The following is a 25,041-nucleotide window of genomic DNA, read 5'->3' as shown; positions in this document are numbered from 1 at the left end:
GGAGATAATCATTGTTAAGCCCTTAGAACAGTGTTAGGTACATGGTAGGGGCTATAGAAATATGAGAAAAATGAGAAATTGTTATTATTTAACATCAAGTACCATGACAACTAAACCTTTAACAGAACCTAGTCTGTGTCCTGCTAAAAGTAAAAACCAGCAAATCAAAATCCAAGATTCATAAATCTAAAAATTATTGGATGCCTTTTCCTCTTAGGAAGGGATTGTTCACGTGACAATTCTTTCTATTAAGAAAAAGTTTATGATGCAACCATCCTGGAGAGCAATTTGGAACTATGCCCAAAGAAAGGGCTATAAAACTGTGCAAACCCTTTGATCCAGCAATACCATTACTAGGCCTATATCCCAAAGAGATCATGAAAAAGGGAAAAGGACCTACACAGAAATATTTCTAGCAGCTCTTTGTGGTGGCAAAGAATTGGAAATACTGGGGATGCCCATCAGTTGGGGAATGGCTAAACAAGTTCTGGTATATGATTGTGATGGTATACTATTGTAATATAAGAAATGATAAGCAGGCAGATTTCAGAAAAACCTGGAAAAACTTACATGAACTGATACTTAGTGAAGTGAGCAGAACCAGGAGAACACTGTACAGAACCAGGAGAAACAGCAACATGGTTTGATGACCGACTTTGTTAGACTTAGTTCTGAGCAAGGCAGTGATCTAAGACAATTCCAGCAAAGTCATGATGGAAAATGCTATCCACATCCAGAGAAAGAACTATATAATCCGAATGCAGATCAAAGCAGACTATTTTCTCTATTGTTTTTTTTTTCTTGTGGTTTTCCCTTTTGTTCTGATTCTTCTTTCACAACATGACTAATATGGAAATATGTTTAATATGATCATACATGTATAGCCTATATCAGATTGCATGCCTCCTTGGGAAGGGGGGAGTGAGGGAGAAGAATTTAGAACTCAAAATCTTATCAAAGCAAATGTTGAAAACTAAAAATAAATATTTTTTCGAAAGAGAAAAAGAAAAAGGAATTCAATTAATGCATTTCAATGCTATTTGGTTCAATAACAAGGAATGACAAATAACAGACTGTCATCCTGCTGTGTTCCAAAATGTTTTTAATTAATATTGAATCAATGACTAATCAATAGTAACGAGTCAGTGATGTGGTAGGATAATGTACTTGGCCTGGAGACAGGAAAACACAACTTCCAATATGACCACATGCTGACCAGCTATGTGACCCTGAGCAAGTCACTGGACATCTCTTTGTCTGAGTTTCCTGAATTGTAAGATGGAAATTTTTTTTTAAATGTGCCTTCCAGGGCTGGGTAAGGATCAAATGAGATAATAATCACAAAGTGGTTGCCACAGGGCCTGGCAGATGGTAGATAGTAGGTGCACATTAGCTATAATTATGATTATTTTTTCATTATTATTATTACTCAGGATCAAGTACCATGACAACCATGTGTTTGTCAAACAAACCATGTGTTCACAGAACTCAGACTGGGCTGTTAGGGAAAGTCAAAACCAGAACATGAAAATGCAAAATTCACAAAATGAAAAATGCCAAGATAACTCTTCCTCTCAAGAAAAGATTCTTCAAGTAAGGGTTCTTTCTTATACAAAAGAGTTCAATGAATGCATTTTAAATTGCTATTTAGTCCAATCAAAATCAATCTCAAATTATAGGAATATGTCAATCCCTTATCTTTTTGTGTCCTCAAATATATCTTTTTAATAATGTGATTAATATGTAATTAATAATTAATCAATACTATTGAGGCAGCAACGTGATATAGTGTATGGAGTGATTGGCCTAGAATCAGGAAGACCTGAGTTCAAATGCAGTCTCAGACACCTACTAGCAGTGTGCCACTGGGCAAATCACTAACCTTTGTTTGGCTCAGTTTTCTCATCTGTAAAATGGGGATAATAAAAGCACCTACCTCCCAGGGTTCTTCTAGGGATCAAACAATATGTGGATTGTAAAGCCCTTAGCACAGTACTATGAAAACAGTATATACTATATATATATATATATATATATATATATATACATTTCAGTCGTTCTTATTCTTATTCTTTTGTTATTATGATTATGGATCAAGTACTCCTTTTACAAAACCTGCTGAAAGTAAAAACCAGTAAACGGAAAATCAGAATTCATCAGTCTCAGAATTGCAGCATGACTTCCTCTCAGGAAATTATTTGTAATGGATGGGTTCTTTCTTATTAAAAAAAAAAGATTCTAATTAATGCAATTAAAATGTTCTTTTGCTCAGTAACAACTTGTGAGGGATAATTTGCAGGGAAGTTTCCCCATTCTGAACATCCTGTATATATTCTTATTACTTCCTTATACTTTGTAACTAAGTTCAGTATCCTTTCCCTATGTGTGTGTATATATATATATATATATATATATATATACATATATATGTCATTGTGTATTTCAAAGTAATGTCAGAGCTATTGAGTATTAATACAATTGATTGGATTAACTATTTTTTTTTTTGCCTTTTGGAGGGCAATTGGGGTTAAGTAACTTGCCCAAGGTTACACGGCTCCTTTTTTGGTGTGGGTGTTGTGTCTCAGGCCAGAACTGAACTCGGGTCCTCCCAACTCTAGGGCCGGTGCTTTACTCACTTCGCCACCTAGCCACCCCGATTGCATTAATTATTGAGACCAAATTAGAGATGTTTTAGTTTGGGGAAAGGAATGGTAGTGTGAGAGGTAGCAAAGGGTTAAGTTTCTATAGAACTAGAAGAATTGCTGAAACAAGACTACTGATAAAAAAGGACCAGCCAGTAGCCTTGGGAAGAAGTTGGGTTCCCAGTTTCCAGAGAACTCCTAGATAATATTAAAAATGAAATAATGTAGAATAAAAGAAGCTGGCAGCAGCAGGTGGATTTGACCAATCAGAAAGCAGACATCGGGTGGCTAGGTGGCTCAGTGAATAGAGCACCAACCCTGGAGTCTGGAGGACCTGAGTTTGGTTCCAGCCTCCGACACTTAACACAAAAAAAACTACCCATGTAACCTTGGGCAAGTTACTTAACCCCAATTGCCCTCCAAAAAAGGCAAAAAAGAAAAAAAAAAAGAGAGCAGACAGCAGCCTTGGGATACTCGGGTCCAGATAAGGACACATCTAGGTTGGACTGAAGGGGGTTCAGTATTCTGAGATTGTTATTGCGCTTGCGTAGTGGACATCATGTATTATGTATGTTATCTAAAAAAATTAGAGCCTCATTAGTAATAGAGTAATAAATGGAGAGGGTTTTGTGTTGATTGGTTGGCATTAATAAGAACACTGTGAGCTTGCCTTACCAACCAATGGTAAGTTGGGACAGTGGAGAAGATGTGGAATTCCCATGTTAGGGCTTTATAATCTTGCTTTTGCCTTCTGTAGTGTTCTCCTCCCTTCTTTCTTGTTGGATTTAGAGATAGTAACAAAGTTTTTGCTTCTACTTTGAGAAGGCTATGAGTTATTTTGGATGAGTGGTCTTCTGACACATACAAACTGAACTGAAATAATAGGAATATAGCCATCCCTTATTCTGCTCTACAACGAAATGTGTTTTTAAATTGAGATTTAATAGATCATATTGGAGCAACAATGGAATTCAGAGAATAAAGAGCTTGGCCTGGAATCAGGAAGACTTGAAGTTAATCTGTCCTCAGCTATTGACGAGCCCCGGGGGTGAGGAACCTGTGGCCTCGAGGCCACATCCTTCTAGGTCCTTGAGTGTGGCCTTTCAACTGAGTCCAAGTTTTACAGAACAAATCTTTTTATTAAGGGGATCTGTTCTGTGAAGTTTGGATTCAGTCAAAGGGCTGCACTTGAAGACCTAGAAGGTCACACATGGCCTCTGAGGCCAAAGGTTCCCCACTCCCTGGCCTAGCCTGTGACCATGAGCAAGTCACTGAGGATGGAGCAAGTCCTATTTGCCTCAGTTTGATTATCTGTAAAATGGGGGAATAACAGCACCTGCCTCCAAAAGCTATTTTGAGGCTGAATGAGATAATCATTGTAAAGAGATGGGAAAAAGTAGGCACTATATAAATGCAATCTATTCAGCATCAGCAGCATTACTATTCTTGTCATTACTTAGGGTCACGTCCAATGACAACTATGCCCTTTACAGAGCCTTGGCAAGTTCGCTGATAAAAGTAAATATCAGAGCACCAAAATGTGAAAGTCACAAATTTAAAAAATTCCTAGATGACAAAGGATTCTTCATGCAAGGGAACCTTCTTTTAAAAATGGTCTACTTAGGGGTGGTTAGGTGGCACAGTGAATAGAGCACTGGCCCTGGAGTCAGGAGGACCTGAGTTCAAATCCGGCCTGAGACACTTAACACTTACTAGCCATGTGACCTTGGGCAAATCACTTAACCCCAAATGTCCTCCAAAAAGCAAAAAAACAAACAAAAATGGTCTACTTAATGCATTAAAAAATAGTATCTGGTCCAATAGCAACCAATCAGTCACATGTCTCTTTCATATAGTGCTGTGTTCTCAAAGATGGTTGATTGATGATTAACATTTAATCAATCATTAATAATATTGGGTTAGCCAGGTGGCACAGTGGACAGAGTGCTAAGGCTGCAATCAGGAAGAACTGAATGCAAATCTAGCCTTAGTTACTAGCTTTGTGAGCCTGGACAAGTCACTGAAACTCTGTATTCCTCACTTTCCAGGTATGCAATGGGGATAATAATAGCATAATATCTGCTCTGTACTGGGCACTCAGGATCAAATGAGATAATAATTTTGAAGCCCTAGCTCTTCCTATTAATATTAGTGCTGCTACTTAGGAATAAGTACAATAATGTCTTTATAGAACCTGCACAAATGTGCCTCTGAAAGTAAAAACCAGCAAATCAAAATGCAAAATTCCCAAATCTCAGACTTCTAGAATGACTCTTCCTCTCAGGAAAGGATTTGTAATATAAGGGTTCGTTATTATGCTAAACAGTCCAATTAATGGACTTGAAAATACTATTTGGTACAATAAGAATCCGGTCCAAATAACTAGGATATGTGTATTCCTCAAAATACTCTATGTACAAATGTCTGTCTGCTTAATAAGATCGATTGCTATTTACTCAATAATTAATCAATAACATAGGGGTGGAGAGATGATGCTAAAAGTACTAAGCCGGGACTGTTATACATATTGAATGAAATAATAATCGCAAAGCCATTAGGACATTGCCTCCCACATATGATAGACAAAACAAAATGTTAGCACTATATAAATACTGGTTATCATTCCTTTATTATTATTATGTAGGATCAAATACTATGACAACTACTCCTTTTACAAAACCTACATAAGTGTCCTGCTAAAAATTCAAATCACTAAACCAATAAGTAAAATTCACAAATATAAAAATTCCTCTGAGGAAAGGAATCATCGTGTAAGGGTTCTTTCTCATGAGAGACTCCAATTGATGCCTTTTAAAAGGCTCTTTGTTTCAACAACCAATTCTAAATAATAGGCATATGTCTATCCCTCATTCTGTAGTGCCCCCAATTGTTTTTTTTTACTAATTTTAATCAATAATTAATCAAGTAATTCTAGGGAAGAAAGGTGATGCAGTGGTTAGAGTGCTTAAGTTAAGAGTTAGGAAAACCTAAGTTTAAATCTAGTCTCAGATACTGACTAGCTGTCTGACCCTGGGCATGTCACTGAGCCTCTCTTTGCCTCAGTTTACTTATCTATAAAATGGGGATAATAATAACACCTAACTCCCAGGGTTGTGAAGATCCAGTGAGATAATAATTGTAAAGCACCTGGCCCGTAGGAAGTGTTAACTATTGTTATTGTTGATTTTTATTGATCAATAATATTGCCACTTGGTTGAATTAGCTGAATATCCTAATAGGGCTTTAGTTTTTAACAGAACTAAGACTTTGACTAGGTGGTGCAGGTGCACCAGGTCTGGAGTCAGGAAGACTACCCTTCCCAAGTTTAAATCTGGCCTCAGACACTTAGTAGCTGGGTGACCCTGGGCAAGTCACTTCACCCTGTTTGCCTCAGTTTCCTCATCTGTAAAATGATCTGGAGAAACCACTCTAGTATCTTTGCCAAGAAAACCCCAAATAAGGCACAGAGTCAGACACAACTGAAAAATGATTAAACAACAAGATTTCTAGGACACAATGTCAATGATGTGTCTACCTGTGGCCTAAAGGATGGATTGTAAGGGTTGTTTGAAGCCCTGTTTACATGTTATCTCATTGAATTCTCACAAGGAGGGTGTGTGAGGTAGGTGCATTTCATTTCAGAGCAGTGACTTGCCCAGGGTCCCAAAGCTAACAAGTATCTGAGTCAGAATTTGAACCCAGGTTTTCCTGACTCCAGGTCTAGTTCTCTACCAGTAAAACTCATTCCTCTGATCAAAACCCTGCAATGGCTCCCTAATGTCCATGGCCAGACGAGTCAAACTCACTGCTAAGGCTACCACATTGACAGTATTAACGGGTAATTTTTTAGATCCCTTTTTATTTGGGTTTGACACCACTGTTTATGCCCCTACTAGACTCTGAGGGCAGGGACAAGGTCTTCTTACAACTTCTGATTCCCCTAAGTGCCTAGCACTGGGCTCTGAGCACATTCCTCATTAAGGCAAACCCACAGAAAAAAAAAAAGTTTAAAAAAATTTTTAAAAGAATTGAGTTCTAAATGGAACAAGTTAGGGAGGGATGTGCTGGCTTTAGGGTATAGTTGGCGGGGCACAACTGAGGCAGGTGGGAGGGGTCGCGGAGTGGTGGCGTGGGGGCGCGATGGCGTGGGGGCGCGATGGCGAGGTGACGTAGTGATCGCGCGGGCGTGATTGCGTAGAGCGCGATGGCGAGATCACGTAGTGGTCGCGATGGCGAGATCACGTAGTGGTCGCGCGGGCGTGATTGCGTGGGGGCGCGAAGGTGAGGTCACGTAGTGGGCACGCGGGCGTGATTGCGTGAGGCGCGAAGGCGAGGTCACGTAGTGGGCGCGCGCGCACTTCCGGGGAGGGTGCGTGGGGCTTTTCTCTCCCCCCCCCCCCCCCCCGGCACCCCGGCCTCCCCCAGTCACCACGCTTCCTATCCCGCACTCACCCCCGGCCCGGTAGAACTCATAGCCTAGGCGGCAATAGGAGCGGCTGAAGTTGGCTCGCCCCCTGGGGGGGGGCCGCATTTCCGAGGTCTCACTAGGAAGCTTTTGGAGGTCTTTCTCATCTGGGTGGTCACTAAAAGGGGCCCTAGAGATTATCTAAACCAGGCTGCTCATTTTTAAAGTGAGGAATTTGAGGCCTACATGTGTTAAGTGACTAGACCAAGGTCACACAGTTAAGCCAATGTCAGAGTAGGAATTCAAATTCAGGTTCTCTTGACTCCAGACCCCCAGGGCTCAGCTGGTTTCATCTTTAATACGTGACCTTTTAATTGAGGGGAAAAAATAATAAATAAGTATAGACAAACAATTTAAATATATACAGTGGCCATGTTTCTTGTGAGAAATACTAGTAATTTGGTTTCTATAGGAACAATGGATGCTGCACAGGGCGTGGGGGAAGGTGTAAATCAGGATGAGGGGAGGAAGGGCAGAGCAACCCTATCCAATCATATAGCTGGAAGAAACCTGTAAGTTTGCCTTTGTAAGGGGCCTGAGCTAAGCTGGCTCAGACCAAGGGGGGGGGGGGGGTCAAGGGATGGTCACCAACTTTTCATTAACACACATGTTTAACTAGCCTTATACATAACATAGTAACTGACACACCCCGCATAGAATTAGACCCTCATTATCCGATCATTAGACGAACAAAGCTCATATTGGGTGGAGGGAACATACTAAGGACTACACACATGTAGTGGGCAGGTCAGAAAGATTGTTATCCCAAAGAGCTGGGACCAATCCCAGTTCTGAAGGAACAAGGCAGGAAATTCGAATGGAAGTAGCATAAAAGGACTTGCCTTTGTCTGATTCTCTGTAGTCTTTTCAGGAGGCTACCCATTTATTCAGGAGACAATAAATGTGAAAAAAAAAATGAAAACCTTCCTGGCTCTCCACCAAATATTGCTTATTCCTATACTGAGCATGTTTATAACATTTCTCCACCTTGTGTCCCTCACCCCTCAGGAGATTGGTTAGCATGCTTCATCATCAGGTCTCTGGAAATATGGCCAGTCTTTGCATCAGAGTTCTGAAGTCTTTCTATTATTGCTGCCCTTGGATAAATTATTCCAGTTCTGCTTACTTCACTCTGTGTCAGTTCCTATTGCCTACAATTTTCTGCAATTGTCTTTCAAACTTCTTATGACATAATATTCCATGATATTCCTGTTTTACAATTTGTTCAGCCATTCTCCAAGTGAAAAGCCATCTAAGGCACTCCCTTCAATTGTAATATTTTTCTTTTCTTCTGTTTTTAATTCTTTTAATCCCCCTTTCAGCTTTAGGAAATTTGTTTTCCTTCTAACTATTCCCTTCTAAGAAGAGAACAATCCTCCACCATTCCCCTCTCCCTCTCCCCACATTTCCCCTTATGTATTTTTACAACAAACTCTGTGTATCTGTTCAACCCTTTGTCCATTTCAGATAAGAGTTCACCTGATTGCTGCTCCCTGTACCCTTGCTTCTATGCTTCTATAATCCTCTCACCCACCTCACTTATGAGAAATAGCAAATTCTACCTCCTTTCTACACTAGTCTTTTCCTTCTTTCACCCTGCCTTCTCTTTCCTTTCATCAACCCTCAGAACAATCCCAAACAAAATCCACTCCAGGGCCTATGGTTTTCTTTTTTAATTCCCCTGGTACCCAATGAGGACATTAAGGTTCTGAAGGAACCCATTTTTTTTCTCCCCCCTCCCCCAGAATCTTAGCACTACATGATCACACAATTCTTTCCAATTGTTCTAGTAAATTGATCTTTTCTAGGTCTTAAATGTTACAATACCAAATAAATCCTCTGTGTTTTTGTAGGTCCTTCATAAACTACAAAAACCTTGTACAGTGCCTGGCACTGTACAACTTGACTTAATCTCCTTCATCATCAAGACTACTCTTTTCCCAGTCCTCTTGTCAGAGGGCATTGCTGTCCTGCCCTCACTCAAATCTTGGACATTTCCTTGCACAGAAGGTACACCAGCCATAAAGGAGATCCCACACCTGGAGGAAGGTGGCACAATCAATTAAATTTGGCAACATGAGATAGGCCACTTGCCCACCCATAGAGGAGGAGACCTGTCTCAGAAGATGGCAGAGGTACTTCCCAGAGTAGCCTTAGGCTCATGTCTTGCACAAAATCAAAAGCTGCCAGAAAATGAGAACAAAACCACCAGTCTGTGCCAAATCTAAGAGGAAGTAGGCTACAAAAGAAAGCTTAACTATGAGTGTCACCCAAGGCTCTATCCTGGTCCCCTATTTTTCTCCTTCTACACTGTCTTGCTCTCATGAGTTCAATTATCATCTCTACATAGAAGATTCACACATGTGTACATATATACATGCACATATATTACATATACACGTATAGCTCCAGCCCCACCCTTCTCTTCTGAAATGCAGTCTCACATCACCCTTTGGACATCTCAAACTGGAGGTCCATCCCATAGGTGTCCTGAACTGAACATGTCCAAAACTGAACTCCAGATCAGAGGGGGTTGGACTACAATGAGATCTATTATTCATATAATGTCTGCAGTCTAGGGATTTTATTCTCTTTTGGTCACTCCAGCAGGGAAATAGTCCTGTCTTAGACAGGGAGGGGAACACTACTTAGCTAACTTAGTCTTAGCCAGACAAGCTCACCTCTAACCCAATGCTTGAGCTTTTAGGGTTAGATATATTTGTAACAGAGCATCCTCATCTGTGTTTTCTTTTACAACATGAGTGATATGGAAATATGTTTTGTATGATTGCACATGTATAATAACCAAAATCAAATTGCTTGCTGTCTCAATGAGGAGAAAGGGGAGGGAGAAAGAGAGATAATTTGGAACTCAAAATTTTTTTTTAATTTAAAATTTTTTGCATGTAATTGGAAAAAAATGGAATATTTAAAAATAATGCTGATTAAACTTAAACATGTGTTGTGGATTTTCAGGGAGCTGGCTATTGAATATTTACTAGCACACCCCTGCCAGGGGTAGGTTTGAGGGGTTTTTGAGGTAGTATTTTTTGGTTTGAGGTTTGTTTGTTTTTTCCTGGGCTCTTTTCGGAACCTTGAATATGTATCCATTCTGTTCTTCCCTCCTGATACAGACACTGCCATTAGCTGTTCTGGGGATGCTTCTAGAATGCCAGTGGAAAGATGGGAAGTCCAACATCTTCAGATTCTCTGAAATTCTAGAGGTCTTCCTTTGGCCAAGAGGGTAGAGAGAAGGCAAGGAAGATAGAGACTGAAGCCAAGGGCAAGACACTCTTCTCTCTCCCAGTTATTCATTCTTATGTGTTTGGCTGGAATGCTCTCTCCAGGCTAGACACTCACTGGAAAGTTCTTGTATTCTGAACTACTGATTTTATCCAGGCTCCAAAGGTGCAAGGAGTTCCAGTGCTTCAGGCAATTTCAGCAGACGTCCCAGGGAGGTCTCCAGGCCCTGTTCACACTTAATTGATTATGTTCCTCATCTGAAACACAATCAGAGCTAGGTGGGGTGGGTGAGGATGATCTTTACTCCACTGAGTGAGAGCATTTTAAAATTTTCCTTTTTAGTTCAACTAAAAATATAAAACTAGAAAAGCATATAGAAGGCTGAGAACAAAAAGGTTTTGTTTTTTTTTTTTTGTAAATGGATGAAAAGTGGTAACCAAGCGTAGAACCATGAGAACTTCGGGTCTATTTAAGATCATTGCCTTCTCCACCTCGTGAAGTGACAGAGCTACAAATTTCTCTTCCCTCAGTCTTTATTAACTTCACCCTTCTTCTCCAGAAAGTACCAGGGTCTCCCAATGCATCCTGGGCCATCTCCAGTCCTGAGAAATAGCAGGCCACTGGACCCAGATGGCCCTGGAGGAGAAAGTGAAGCTGGAGACCTTGCACAGCCCTCCCTCAGTCAAATCCAAGTTAACTGCAAGTTATGGCATCATTTCCCTGATGCCATGGCCCTCTTCGAAAATGAAGGACAAACACAACAGCCTATACTGAGGAAGAAGGTTCTTTTCCTAATTCCTTTTGTTGTTGTTCAGTCATTTTCAGTTGTGTCAGAATCTTCCCCTATTTGGGGATTTTCTTGGCAAAGATACTAAAATGATTTGCCATTTCCTTCTTCAGCTCATTTGACAGATGAGGAAACTGGGGCAAACAAGGTGAAGTGAATTGCCCAGGGTCACACAGCTGGTAAGCATCTGAGGTCAAATTTGAACTCAGGTCTTCCTGACTTGAGGCCCTTTGTGCTCTATCATCCACTGTACCAACTAGCTGCCCAACTTTGCTTATTCCTAGAGAACACTAGAGGGGGAGTGGTCTAGGAAGGCATCCAAAATGATTATTGTTCTGGGATGTTAATCCCAAAATGTATTTAAAGTATTATTACATTTTCCTTGTTTGAAATTACTACAGATGTTACCTCAAATTACCTTGGGGTAGAGGACATGGTAGGGGAAGGGGGGATTATGCCAGTTTGGACATTTCTCTATAGACTAGAAATGCTTTTTTTTTTAAACAATAATGTTACATTGAATAATTGTTTCTTCCAGATTTGTGCCTAAAATTCAGAGCACACTATTAATATTTTGCTTCTAAAAGCTTACACAGAAGACAAACAAAATTAATACAAGGTAATTTGTTCAGGGATGGGGGAAACTGGACAAATCAGAAAAAGTCCAAGGTCTCATGGAGGAGGTATCCTTTAAACTAAACTTGGAAGAAAACGAGATATTCTAGGTGGGGCAGTGGATAGAGCTCCTGGCTTGGAGCCAGAAATACTCATTTTCCTGTGTTCAAATCTAGTCTCAGAGACTAGCTGGGTGACCCTGGGCAAGTCACTTTAATCCTGTTTGCCTCAGTTTCCTCATCTGTAAAAGGAGCTGGAGAAGGAAATGGCAAGCCACTCCAGTATCTGCCAAGAAAATCTCCAATGGGGTCATGAAACAAAGGCATGGAGATGAAGGACAAAAAGCTGAATTTGGGGACCAGTAAGGAGGCCCTTTGGAATGAAATGACTGAAAGGTGTGCTAGACAATGAGACTGTAAAAATAGGCAGCAGTCAGATCATGAAGGGCTAAGCTAAGGCGTAGAATTTTATCCTAAAAGCACCAGGGGACACCAGAAGGTGCTGGAACACGGGTCTGGCCTGCTCAGACTAACACTTTAGGAAAGCTGTGGCTGTGGCTGTGGGGGGATGGGCGGGAGAGGGGCTGAACTGGAAGCCACAGGTCCAAGTGGCGGACTGTTGCAATGGTCCAGGCAAGAGGCCAGGAGGGTGTGAAGTGGTGGGGACTGAGTGCAAGGTCCAGCAGAACAGCTGAACATCAGATTAGGGACTGTTGCTTGGGAGGGTCGAGGGCTGGTTAAGTAATTTTGGGGGGTCATCTCAGCACACAAGTCACTTGAACTTGTGGGTATAGGTGAATAAGGGGACAAAGAGATGGAGAAGAATCTGGTGAAGCCGACAGAGAAGGGTGATAAAGAGAAGCCAGGCAGTTACAATCCCGGCGGAAAGAGTTTGGAATGCTTCCGGAGTAATGGGGGGGGGGGGGGGTCTACCGAGCCAAGGAAGGTGGCCAATCAGTGGCTTCTGCCTCTCTCTCGTTTCTCCCCCCTCCCTGGAGACTTTTCACCCGGACTAGTCGGCAGTGCCAAAGCGAGGCTGACGAGCTGAGGCGGCTGCAGTCAATACCTTCGCTGTGTCTGAGTCCGTCCTGGCCCTCATTATGGTGCCCCCAAGTCACATAGGCACCCTGGCCCTGACTCTCTTAGGCCTGCTGACAGTGCTGCCCCGACTCCAAGTCGAAGCCTTCTACATCCAAATTGATATTCATGAGGAGGAGTGCTTCTTCGAGCAAGGCATGACGGGAGCCACAGTGGTGCTCAGCTTCGAGGTGACGAAGGGCGGCTTCCTGGACATAGACGTGCACATCAGTGGCCCAGACAACGACTACCTCATCCAGCTAATCCATGAGAGGAGTGGCAGCTATTCTTTCGTAGCCCACAAGGATGGCGCCTACAAGTTTTGGTTCAGCATGTCCACCCTGATGCCCGAGATGGTTATGTTCACAATCCACGTAGGCCCGGCCCCCAGTGCTGGCCTGGGAGAGGATGAGGAGGATGGGCCCCGCACTAAGCTGGAGAAAATGATGGAGGAGCTGACCAAGGCCCTCCTGGCAATCAAGCACAAGCAGAAGCAAATGGAGATCCAGGAGGAGATCCACCGGGCCATCAGTGAGGCGACTGACCGGAAGTTGGTTCTCTTGCCCTTCTTCGAGGCTGCGGTCCTGCTGGCCATGACCTTTGGCCAGATCTACTACCTTAAGAATTTTTTCCAGGTCCAGAGAATACAGTAAGAAAACGCTCCTCCCCCCCCCCCTCCATCCTCCCTCCCCTCCCCGCGCAAGGCGTTTAGGCTATATAAGAATCTGCAAGGGTTATCTCCTTACAAAAAGGCCAACCAAAAGGGCCGTTGTTAAGAAGCCTCTGTAATGGGTGAACTTGATTTGCGGGGAGGGGAGGGAGGGGAATAAAACTACCTGTTTACTACATTAATCTAAACGGGACACTTTCTCTTTGGCCTATACTGTAGCATACAAGTGGACACCATGGCTTGACAGTGGAAGAGACCACTCAGGAGGCTCCTGAAGACAGGTGGGTGACACTGACTTCTGGAGATGCTTCATGGCAAATCTGATGGCATCCTTACCCTCCCCCAACCCCCTTCCATGGCTCGAGTTTCCTTTGTTTTGAAGTTGAAGCATTTTGTCCAGAAAAGAGGAATTTAGGGAGTCCTTTACTGGGGAGGTGGGGGTGGGGGTGCGGGGTTGGCCCCCTCTTGGAAAAAAACATTTCATTTTATTATTTTCTCTTATTCTTACAATTGACTTCTATTATTCTAATTAAGCCCTATTATTTATTGTCATTAATGTGCTATTAGGAAAATATTAGGTTATTATTAAGGTACAATGGGATAAATCATTACATCCTCTAAAAAAATAATAATGAACACGATATTCAAACTGGATACTTGTTTTTCCTTTAGCTTTACTTTTACTTGAAAAACTGCCCAAAATACATTCCCCAAGATCCAAGATTGAAACCTTTCTCACATTGAACCCTAAGCCTCAGATGCCTACATCTGAACCATGGAATTGTCTTTCTAATGTAGAATAAGTAGTTAACCAGGTTTTCTGCCTCACACTTGTTGCTAGGCAGAGTGCTGGCAGGGGAAAAGGGCAGAGTTCATGCTCTGAGGCTAGGTGGGGGGGGGGGAAATGTGATTTTACAAACTGGTGTTACAAACATAGACACCCCAAGTACCCCATCAGTAAGAGGGAGAAGGGAGAAATAGAATAGGATAAAAACTGTACCAACTTGGGTTGATATTTCAGCAAATGGTAATCTTCTAATGCTGGCCTGGCTGCATTTCCACCATATTGGCATTTTGCTAGCACATATTAGCATAATTGGGGAAAACCTAGATGCTTATGGCTAGAGAGTTAAAAGTTTGGGAATTTTGTTGGAATTTTAAACAGCTAATACTTTCTTTGAGTCAGCAACATTGTAACTGTATTTATAAGTTTTGGTTTTTTTCCCTCTTTCATTTTAGGCATATGGGAATTTTATCTTGTTTAGAAAATTACTCCTTGGTTTCTGAAGATGAATTTCACATCAGAACATCTGTTTGCAGTGGAACCTATTCAAGGATTATATTGCAACTGATATATTTTATTTGTTGTTTCTTTATTCCCTTTTTTCATATTCCAAGTGAAAAATTATTAAGCCTCACACAAAGTTTCATTAAAAAATGTATTTGTTTTACTTTGGTCTAATTGTCAATTATCAGTTTGGGGGGAAATGCCTGAATAACTATTCAAAATTAAGTTAAAGATGTGAATTAAAGAAATATGGATCTAATATGATCCAGGTTCAATAAGAAAGCAATTATTTAAAAAGTAAAAAAGTTCACGAATAAAAGACCAAGAACACTCCATCAGATGTCATTCTGACCTTCTCAAAGGTCATTGGTGACCTTTGAAAGAGGAATTTCCGTTGAATGGTGGGGTCCTCGGTCATTTTTCAGGGGGTTCTGAGTCAATCTGTCAGCTAGAATTCATTAAGTGCCTACTATGTGCCAGGTACATAAGGGATACAAAGGAAAACAAAAGACAGTCCCTGTTCTCCAGGAGCTCACAATCTAATGGGGATTTCAACAAGCAAACAACTATGTACAGAGATAATCCACAGAGGGAAAGCACTAGAATAAGGGGAATTAGAAAAGGCTTCCCACAGGGCATCTAGGTGGTGCAGTGAGTAAAAGCACCGGCCCCAAGTCAGGAGAACCCAAGTTCGGTTCCGGCCTCAGACACTTAACACAAAAAAAACTAGCCATGTAACCTTGGGCAAGTTACTTAACCCAGACTGCCCTCCAAAAGGCAAAAAAATAAAAATAAAAATAAAAAAAGGCTTCCCTGTAGAAGGTGGGGTTTTAGCTGAGACTTTGACATTTCTGACACTTCACAAGCTTTAGAGTTTTCCATTCTCAGAGGTTCCCTTCTGGACCCAGAAATATTTGGTACATTTTTTTTTAAAAGGGGTAGCTTCTAATTTTAGTCCCCAGTGGATACAAGAATCAGGCATTTTCTCTGTGAAATCCCACTGCCATGAGAAATTAATGGATGAGAAAGAATGATGCATTGGTAATGACGAGGGGGGGATAGGTGATACAGGGGCTCCAATCAATGACCAGAGTCCCTGCTGGGCAGTGTGGAAGGAATTCACAAGGCCCAAGCAATCTTTTAAGTCAGGATTGTAAAAGTTTATTGTTACAATTTACATAAGTCATAGGTATAGTTTATAAAGAGTTACAATAGTAAGTCAGATGCCAATTATGCTAACTAGGTGAGTAAGGGTGGGATTAGGGAGGAGTTAAGGAGTGGTCCTTGCTCAAAAGAATATGTACTTTTAATATCAACTTTGAAGGTGTTTTGCCCATAATTCACTGGGAAATAAATAGCCCAAGGGGGGGGGCTACCTGGAGGTGTGGTTTTAGGCTTGAAATGTCACTAAGTTGGGCTGCTAGTGTCGAAGTGAGTAAAACACTGGCCCTGGAGTCAGGACCCGAGTTCAGTTCGGGCCTCAGACACTTAACAGCCACACACACACACACACACACACACAAAACTAGCCTTGTAACCTTGGGCAAGTTACTTAACCCCAATTGCCCTCCAAAAAAAAAAATGTCACTAAGTCAGCTAGTGGTCAGTGCTGAGAAGTGCCTAGTCTACCACCCATCCATGTCATGTTTGACAAGATTGATGTTGGGAACCAAGGCTAACGGGGATTCAGGATGTGAATAATTGGCTGACCTTACAGATAGTGCATTGAAGGATTCATAGGTGCAGCTGGCCATTATACTAAGGGGAGATAAACAGTTCATGAATTGTTGCTAGGCAGAGTGCTGGCAGGGGAAAACGGCAGAGTTCATGCTCTGAGGCTAGGGGCGGGGCGGGGGGGAGGAGGGAAGGGGGCAGGAAATGTGATTTTACAAACTGGTTTTACAAATTGATTTTACAAACTGGTGTTACAAACATAGACACCCCAAGTACCCCATCAGTAAGAAGGAGAAGGGAAAAATAGAATAGGATAAATTATCTCACATAAAAAGTACAAAAGAAATTTTACAGTGGAAGGGAAGATGGGGGAGTAACAGGCAAAGCTTGAACCTTACTCTTATCAGAATTGGCTTGAAGAGGGAATAATATACACATTCAGTTAGGTATAGAAATCTCTCTTACAGAGAAATAGAAGGGGAGGTAGACAAAAGAAGTGGGGAGCTGATAAAAGGGAGGGCAGATTGGGGGAGGCAGTGTTCAGAAGTAATACACTTTTGGAGAGGACAGGGTGAAAAGATAAAGAAGGATAAACAGGGGTGGGGGGAAGTAGGATGGAGGGAAATACACAGTAATCATAATTGTGAATGTGAATAGGATGGACTTACCCATAAAATGGAAGTGGATAGCAGAGTGGATAACATGATTTCCACATAAAGGGTGATACCATAAGGAAATTAGGGGAGCATGGAATCCTTTACCTGTCAGATCTATGGATAAGGGAAGAATTTATGAACAAACGAGGGATAAAGAGCATTATGGGATATACAATAAATAATTTTGATTATATTAAACTAAAAAGTTTTGCATAAACAAAATCAATACAGCCAAGATTGGAAAGAAAGCAGAAAAGTGGGGGAAATTTTTATAGCAACTTTCTCTGATAAAGGCCTCGTTTCTCAAATATAGAGAGAACTGATTCAAATTTATAAGAATATGGCTCATTCTCCAATTGATAAATGGTCAAAGGATATGAACAAGCAGTTTTCAGGAGTAGAAATCAAAGCTATCTATAGTCATATGAAAAATGCTTTAAATCATTATTGATTAGAGAAATGCAAATTAAAACAACTCTGAGGTACCACCTCATATCTATCAAATTGGCTAATAGGACAGAAAAGGAAAACGCTGGAGGGGATATGGGAAAATGGAGGCACTTAATGCACTGTTTTCTGGGAGCTGTGAAACGATATAACCACTCTGAAGAACAATTTGGAACTATGTCCAAAGGGTTATAAAACTGTGCATACCCTTTGACCCAGCAATACTACTACTAGGTCTGTATCTTAAAGAGAGTTTACAAACAGGGAAAGGACCTACGTGTACAAAAATATTATAGCAGCTCTTTTTGTGGCAGCAAAGAATTCAATATTGAGGGGAATTCATCAATTGGAGAATATGACTTTGATATATGATTATAAAGGAATATTATTGTGCTATAAGAAATGACAAGTAGGACGCTATCAGAAAAATTTATAAAGACTTACATGAACTGATGCAAAGTGAAGTGAGCAGAACCAGGAGAAAATTATACATAGTAACAGCAATATTGTACCATGATCAACTGTGAATGAATCAGCTCCTCTCTGCAATACAACAATTTAAGACAATTCTGAAGGGTTTATGATGAAAAATGGCATCCATCTCCAAAGAAAAAATTAATGGAGTCTGGATGCAGGTTGAAGCATACTTTTTTTAAACTTTATTTTTCTTGGATTTTTTTTTTGGTCTTTGTTTTCTTTCATAACATGACTAGTATGTAAATATGTTTTGCATGATTGTACATGTATAACCTAAATCAATTTACTTGCCTTCTCAAGGAGAGAGGAGGAGAGGGAGGAAGAGAATTTGGAGCTCAACATTTAAAATACAAATATATTTTAATTTAATTTTTAAAAATTGCATTTACATTGATTGGAAAAGAATAAAATATTTGAAATGTCCAAAAAAAATTCATTCCCAGAAGAAAATACAATGATAAGGTATCATTTGATGAGGCCTATAGGCTACAAACTGAATATCGTTTTTTCTCCTGGGAGGTGAAATCACCTAGTAAACAATAAATGTGTCACCTTCCAAGGGAAAACTGATTTTTTTTAAAGTCTTTAATCATTATTTGCAAAATAATCTTGGTTTTAGAAAGCTGCAAACCTCCCCTCTCCCCACCAAAAAATCCACCATTTCAGCATTTACAAAAGCATTCAAACCATAATGTAGACATTTACAGTAAAGATTACATTTCATTTACAAATTATCCTCCAATAAGTTTGCAATGGGGGCGGCTAGGTGTCGAAGTGAATAGAGCACCAGCCCTGGAGTTAGGAGGACCTGAGTCCAAATCTGACCTTAGACACTTAACACTTACTAGTCATGTGACCTTCGGCAATTCACTTAACCCCAATTGCTCTTCTTTTCCCCCCTCCAAAAAGCAAATAATAATAATAATTTCACAATGCCATAATTTCTCCTTTCTTTCTATTTTTGTTCTGTACCTAAACCTAGTCAGGGTTAGAGGGAGAGGAGATTGATCTTGCAGTGTTTCCTTATCTCCCACTGAAAGTCTGATCAATGGGTCAGGGAAGTAAGTACCTGGTTTTTGAGAAGAAGAATTTAGCATCAGAACTGAAATATATTACAGAGATCAGGGAGAGTTATTCTAGGTATAAAACTTAAATAACTTAAACTCATGTAAGATTTTCATTTTTGAAAATTACCATCTCTTATGATGCAGGAAACTTAGAAGAGGCTAATACCAAATGAGAGACATTAGTATAATCTTCCCACTATTTTACAGGATATTCATTTATACCTTGGTTAAAGTCCCTAAACTTGCTCCACTCCATAATTACTCTCCCACAGCTTCTCTTGGGAAGAGTTAAGGAAATGCATTATGCCAGGGAATTGGGGCCAGAACCCTAGCTCCTTGTTTACATAAGGACGTGAGGTTTTCTGATTATAAAAGCCTGTAGATACATCTGCAGGTATAAGTGTCAAAATAACTTGTTAGTTAGTCTATTTTTCAACTTTATAGCAGAATTTTTGATTCTCAGGGTTTGTCCAAATGTGCCAATGAGCCATCTGGTAAAGATAATGATATTCTCAAGTCAGTCTAAGACCAAACAGGGTATTAAAATCAAAGGTTCTTTCTCAGGGCCAAGGATATCTATTCTTTGAAGTTAATCCTGTCCAAAAATTTTCACAGAGATTTTAAACTGGGCTTTAGATAACTTGGATTCCTGGAAAAGAATCTTTCTCCAATTAGACAGGAGACAACATGTAGGGGTGTCTTTAGAAGAAATGGACTGACTAGATCCTATACTTTAGGGTAAAAGTTTTTACCAGGAATATTTGAACCAGAAACTGAGGGAAGAATGATTTTGGAACCAAACTTTTCTATCAAATCAGAATTACTGAAACCAATGAATTGAAATCAATTCACTGGAACTAATTTAACTGAAATCAATTCACTAAAATTAACTTACTGAACCCCTCAAAATAACTTGCATACGTCAGTCCAAGCTTAGTAGTCATGGTGGCCACAATACTGTAAAATAAATAATGGAGACAATAAAGGGAATGAATGAGATCCCTAGATGATTTCTGATCTATCTTCAATATGACACTGAGATATATGCCTGATGTGCATTCTTACCAGGTTCACTCAACCAGTGATGAACTAACTAGACTGGAAAGGGGATCTCTGAGTAAACCACTGTAGTGCTTTATCCCAGAACAGAGCCTCTGAACTAGGACTATTAGACCCATGGTCAATACCAGGATCACTCAACCAGTCCTCAAAACCACATCACCAGACCTTTCCTGAGCTGAACCTGAGACAATGGCCACAACACAGACAAGACCCTTGCCTGTGTGCCTTCAGAAGAATGAGGTTTTAAAAAAAGGCACAATGTATTGAGGCAAATGGGGCACAGGGTTTTGGAGAGGAAAATACCTTGTCCTGCCTGTTCAAACGCAGAGTTCCTCAGTCCAGCCCTTGCTTTAGACACCTGAATTACAGTGGCTTGCTGGTCAGAATGTCTGGGTGGCTACTTGACCAAGCACTCCAAAAGTTTCAACAGATTGATTATTGAAATGCAAGAGACAAAAAAAAAATTACAGAACGATATATAGAAATACACAGGACACACACAGAAAACAAACTTACCTCCCTTTCTGTGGTTACTCTTTTTTTTCTTCTTGGATAGCAATCTTTATGGCCTGGCTCAGTTTTCCCCTTCAAAATTCTCCAAGGTAAATAAACCTTTCTGTGGGCTGGAGAATGTCTGAAGTGAACCTCACTGCCTGTCCCTTTGTGGTTCGCCAAATTTGTTCTGGGAGAAATATCTGCTCTCCAAGTTCATGCGGTGAGTAACTGCTGCCAAATATATTATTTAACCACAACACAGAAATGATGGAGGTAAAAACCTAGACTTTATTATTATGCTCAAGCATAGGTTCTGGCCTTAGAGTAAAGCCAAACAACCATGAGGATTCTGACAAGGTTTTTTATGGGCAAAATTATCCTAGAGAGACAGAGAAATAATTCATTTACATATTACAATCTTGTATATTTCTCTTAGGCCATAAAAGTTAAAGAGAAGATAGATCCATAATCCTTCAATGTCATAAAAGTTGAATAAACTTAAACAGAGTCATACTCTCATATCTTCCCTAAGGGAATAAATGTCTCAAACAAACTCTTTAGGTAAACTAAGTCAAGTTATAGATTAAACTACATTCAGGGGATTCACAAATAGACTAATTGAGGAGGAGGATTTACATGTTGCCAAGGAGTCAGGGACAGTTGAGAATATTCTTCTGGCTTTGTATCTAAGGTTCTAATCTAAGATTATTAAATAAATTGTTACATCCTGCTGGGCTAGCTTTTGTTCAGATGAGGTTAATATCAAAAGACTTTTAGTTAACCAAAAATTGCAGGAAGAATGCCCCAGAGCCTGAGACCCAAATAATAAAGGGAAATAAAATTCTGTGTGTGTGTGTGTGTGTGTGTGTGTGTGTGTGTGTGTGTGTGAAACCACCATGACAGTTTACCATTAAGGGAAGCTTCATAAAATCTATTCAGGGAAATCAATGTCATAATATTAGTCAAGAGAAAAAAAAATACTGACAGTAATATTTAAGGTTAATACAGTCATGTGTCCAAAAATAATTTCTTGCCAACTACCAGTTTATCTTTCCCCACTGGAGTTGTGTACCTCAAAAGTCCTCTATGTGCCCTGAACCTTGACATGCAAATCAGTCAGTTCCAGGCAATAGCCAGAGTCAGAGTTTAAGTATCTCACACTCAGAAGGGGACTCGGGGAGCTCATCTCCCCTCCCTGGAAGCTCATCTCCCCTCCCTGGGAGCATGCTTCTCCTATGGAACCAAGTTTGCCCACCCAGATAGACCACTCAAACGGACCTATCCCCTCTGCTCCCCACTGTAATGCCACCCTTATGTGAGTTTATTCTCTGTTAATATATATATATATATGTATCTAACTTGTATATCATATCTCCTCTTCTCCCCTTTCTTCTCCCCCCTCTTCTCTCACTCTTCCCTATTATTTGTCAATAAAACTTGAATATTGAACTAGCCTCCAATGTTATGACATATTACTCACAGTAATCATTAATCATTCACAGAACTCATTAAGGGGCTTGTTTTCTCTGATGGCTCTGGTTGGTCCATGGGCCTTTTCTCAGACATAAAATGGTTCCTGGACAGGGACTTTACTTTCTGAAAGTTGCAACTCCAGTAAGAACTTGGGTACTGTGAACCCAGTCCTAGAAAGCAAAGGTCAAAAGGAGAACCTTTGTCCTCCCAAGAGGGCAGTCACAAGAGGACTATCACAAGCCCATCCATATCTATATGTATGTATGTGTAAATATATATAGACATATATACACACATATATACATTTTTTTAAAATTAGTGGGCAGCTAGGTGGCACAATGTATAGAGTGTTGGGCCTAGAGTTAGGAAGATTCATCTTCCTGAGTTCAAATCTGGCCTTAGATACTTACTAGCTGTGTGACCCTGGGCAAGTCACTTCACCCTGTTTACTTCCATTTCTCATCTATAAAATGAACTAGAGAAGGAAATGGAAAATCATTCCAGTACCTCTGCTAAGAAAACCCCAAATGGAGTAACAAAGATTCAGACACAACTGAAAGGACTGAACAACGACTATCTCTTTCTGTAACAGGCATCACTCAAATAGCCCCAGAATTACTACTTAGAAACTGTTGAAGTCAAAATCAGAATACTGAAACAACACAAGAGATAACCTTTTCTCCCACTCCTTCTGAAGGATAGACCCCAGAAGAGTTAATATTTTTGTCATTTGTGTGTGTGTGTTTATTTGTAATATGGATTGAAGGACTGCCAGCTTCTGTCTTTTCTTTCATTTGTATTTGGGGTTTGGGAATATGTTGAAATTTATATCTACTCAGTTCAAGATTTGAATTATTTTGAGAAGTAATGAAACTTCCCTGAATTGTCCAAATAATCACTGACTATGGCCCTCTTTTTTCCTTCTTCGTAATCTGGCCAATTACCAAGAAGGAAAGAAAAACAGAAAAAAAAATATAATGTAAAAATACTAACAGAAAAAGTATTTTTCTGGTTTCCTGAAGAAATTCATTACACTGAAGATAAAAAAAGAGACACTAATTCTGTAAATCAAAAACAACTCAGAAACAACCTTTGTTTTCTTTTAAAAAATTCACTGTAATTTTCCGTTCTATATTTTCCCCTTCCAATTTCTACCTTCCCAGCCATTAAGAAGTTAAGAAAAACAAAACTCATTATATGTGTATAGTCATACAATACAAATTCCTGTATTAGTAATGTCTAAAAAAAAAGGAAGAAGAAAGAGAAGAAAATATGCTTTATTTTGCACTCTGCATCTATCAATTCTCTCTCTGGTGATAGATAGCAAACTTCATCATGAATCCTTTGTGGATGGTCATGTTCCTAAGTCTTTCAAAGTTGATTATCTTTACAATATTGTTGTCATTATATAAATTGCTCCCTGGTTCTACTCACGTCACTTTATATCAGTTCATACAGGTCTTCCTGGGTTTCTCTGAAAACCTTTATCATTTTGCAGTATACAATAACATTCTATCACATTTGTGTACCATAACTAGATACAACTGTTTTTGATGTAGATTTCCAAACTGTGATGGAAATGAGTTTTAATTGTTGGCAAAAACCAGACCCAGTTACACAAGCCAAAACATTTTACATCTTTAAATAAGTAATATCGCGCTTAGAACTGTGCCAATTGCACATGGCACAGCTGTACATTTCTATAAGTTTATAGAGGGAAGAGATTAAACAATAATGGGGAAATATAAAGAGTGTTATATAACATTATGAGGTTTCCCAAATTGTGATATCTATATTTTATATTCTAAAACATTGTTTCATAAGTATCCTTGTGATTTCATTTTGTTCCACTTTTCAGAATGTACTTTTCTTCCTCTTTAACCTACCCACCCCCCACTCCCACCCCATTTTGTTCAAAGCAAGTGAACTTCTTGTTACAGCACAACTGTTGGCTTACTTCATCTGAAAGCTCATCTGATTAAAGGAGGGAGGTTTAGAATTTAAGGAACACTATAGACAGGCAAATATAATCTGTAAAAGCTTAAAGAAAAGGAGGACCTGAGTTCAAATCCGACCTCAGACACTTAACATACTCACTAGCTGTGTGACCTTGGGCAAGTCACTTAACCCCAATTGCCCTCCAAAAAAAAGGCAAAAAAAACCAAACTAGCAAGACTGAGCCAGTTGCTCTCTTAAAAAAAAACTTAAAGAGAACATATAAGAAAAATATATGATTAAAATGTTTATGACCAACTGGAGAAAGTTTTAGAAACAGACAGATAGAAAAGAGGGAAATGAGTCAGGCAAATGGGGTCTGCTGGTTGTTTTTGTCAGTGTATTTCTTCCAAAATTCATTTCAATCTGTCCAGAGTTGTTAACCACAGGTGCAGCATTGGATATTGAATAAGGCACAAAATGTTTGTTACAGTGTGAGATCTAGGGCTCAGCAATTTTGGAGTGCCATGTTGCCAAGAGAATTGATCTCTTGCTGTACCAGCTGGGTAGTAATTAGACTAAGATTTTCCAAGCACTCAAAAGTCAAAGAGAAATTTTTTCAAATTTTGTTTTTTCAATTAACAGGAATTTATTTTTTCTCCCTCTTATTCCACTTCACTGGGGAAATAAAGGAAAAATAAACCTTTGTAACAAATATGCAGTGTAAAGCAAAACAATTCCCCATATCGGCCATGTCCCAAAATGTATGTCTTATTCTGTACCCATACTGATGAGATCACAGACCTAATAAAGTTTTATCCCATTCATTATTTGTGTCATAAAAATAAAGGTATTTAAATAGTCAACACAAAAAATGAAAAAAAACTAAAATAAATAGTCAACACATTTTTGTCATTGTTGTTGTTTAGTCATTTCAATCATGTCTGAATCTTTGTGACCACATTTGAG

The 25,041-nt window shown here is 39.8% G+C and overlaps 1 protein-coding gene across 3 annotated transcripts; it reads left to right on the top strand.

The window, feature by feature from the left end:
• The first annotated feature begins 6,813 nt into the window (after window positions 1-6,813).
• Window positions 6,814-14,949, top strand: LOC138142089 (transmembrane emp24 domain-containing protein 2-like). Of its 3 annotated transcripts, none has more exons than XM_069063012.1 (4): window positions 6,814-6,923; window positions 12,898-13,477; window positions 13,718-13,779; window positions 14,738-14,949. In XM_069063012.1, exons 1-3 carry the CDS (start codon window positions 6,872-6,874, stop codon window positions 13,740-13,742), a joined length of 657 nt encoding a protein of 218 aa, XP_068919113.1. In that variant the 5' UTR covers window positions 6,814-6,871; the 3' UTR covers window positions 13,743-13,779; window positions 14,738-14,949. The 3 variants fall into 3 exon arrangements, with proteins under 3 accessions (XP_068919113.1, XP_068919115.1, XP_068919114.1); XM_069063014.1 differs by having other exon boundaries at window positions 12,750-13,477; XM_069063013.1 differs by lacking the exon at window positions 6,814-6,923 and having other exon boundaries at window positions 12,459-13,477.
• The last annotated feature ends 10,092 nt before the right edge of the window (window positions 14,950-25,041 follow it).

The sequence above is a fragment of the Petaurus breviceps genome, unplaced genomic scaffold (genome assembly GCF_028583685.1).
Source record: "Petaurus breviceps papuanus isolate PSGF00001 unplaced genomic scaffold, PetGlider_PUasm1.0 90535, whole genome shotgun sequence".
Taxonomy (NCBI): Eukaryota; Metazoa; Chordata; class Mammalia; order Diprotodontia; family Petauridae; genus Petaurus; species Petaurus breviceps.
Note: the sequence above shows the minus strand (reverse complement) of the source record. Positions and strands in the feature narration are given on the sequence as shown.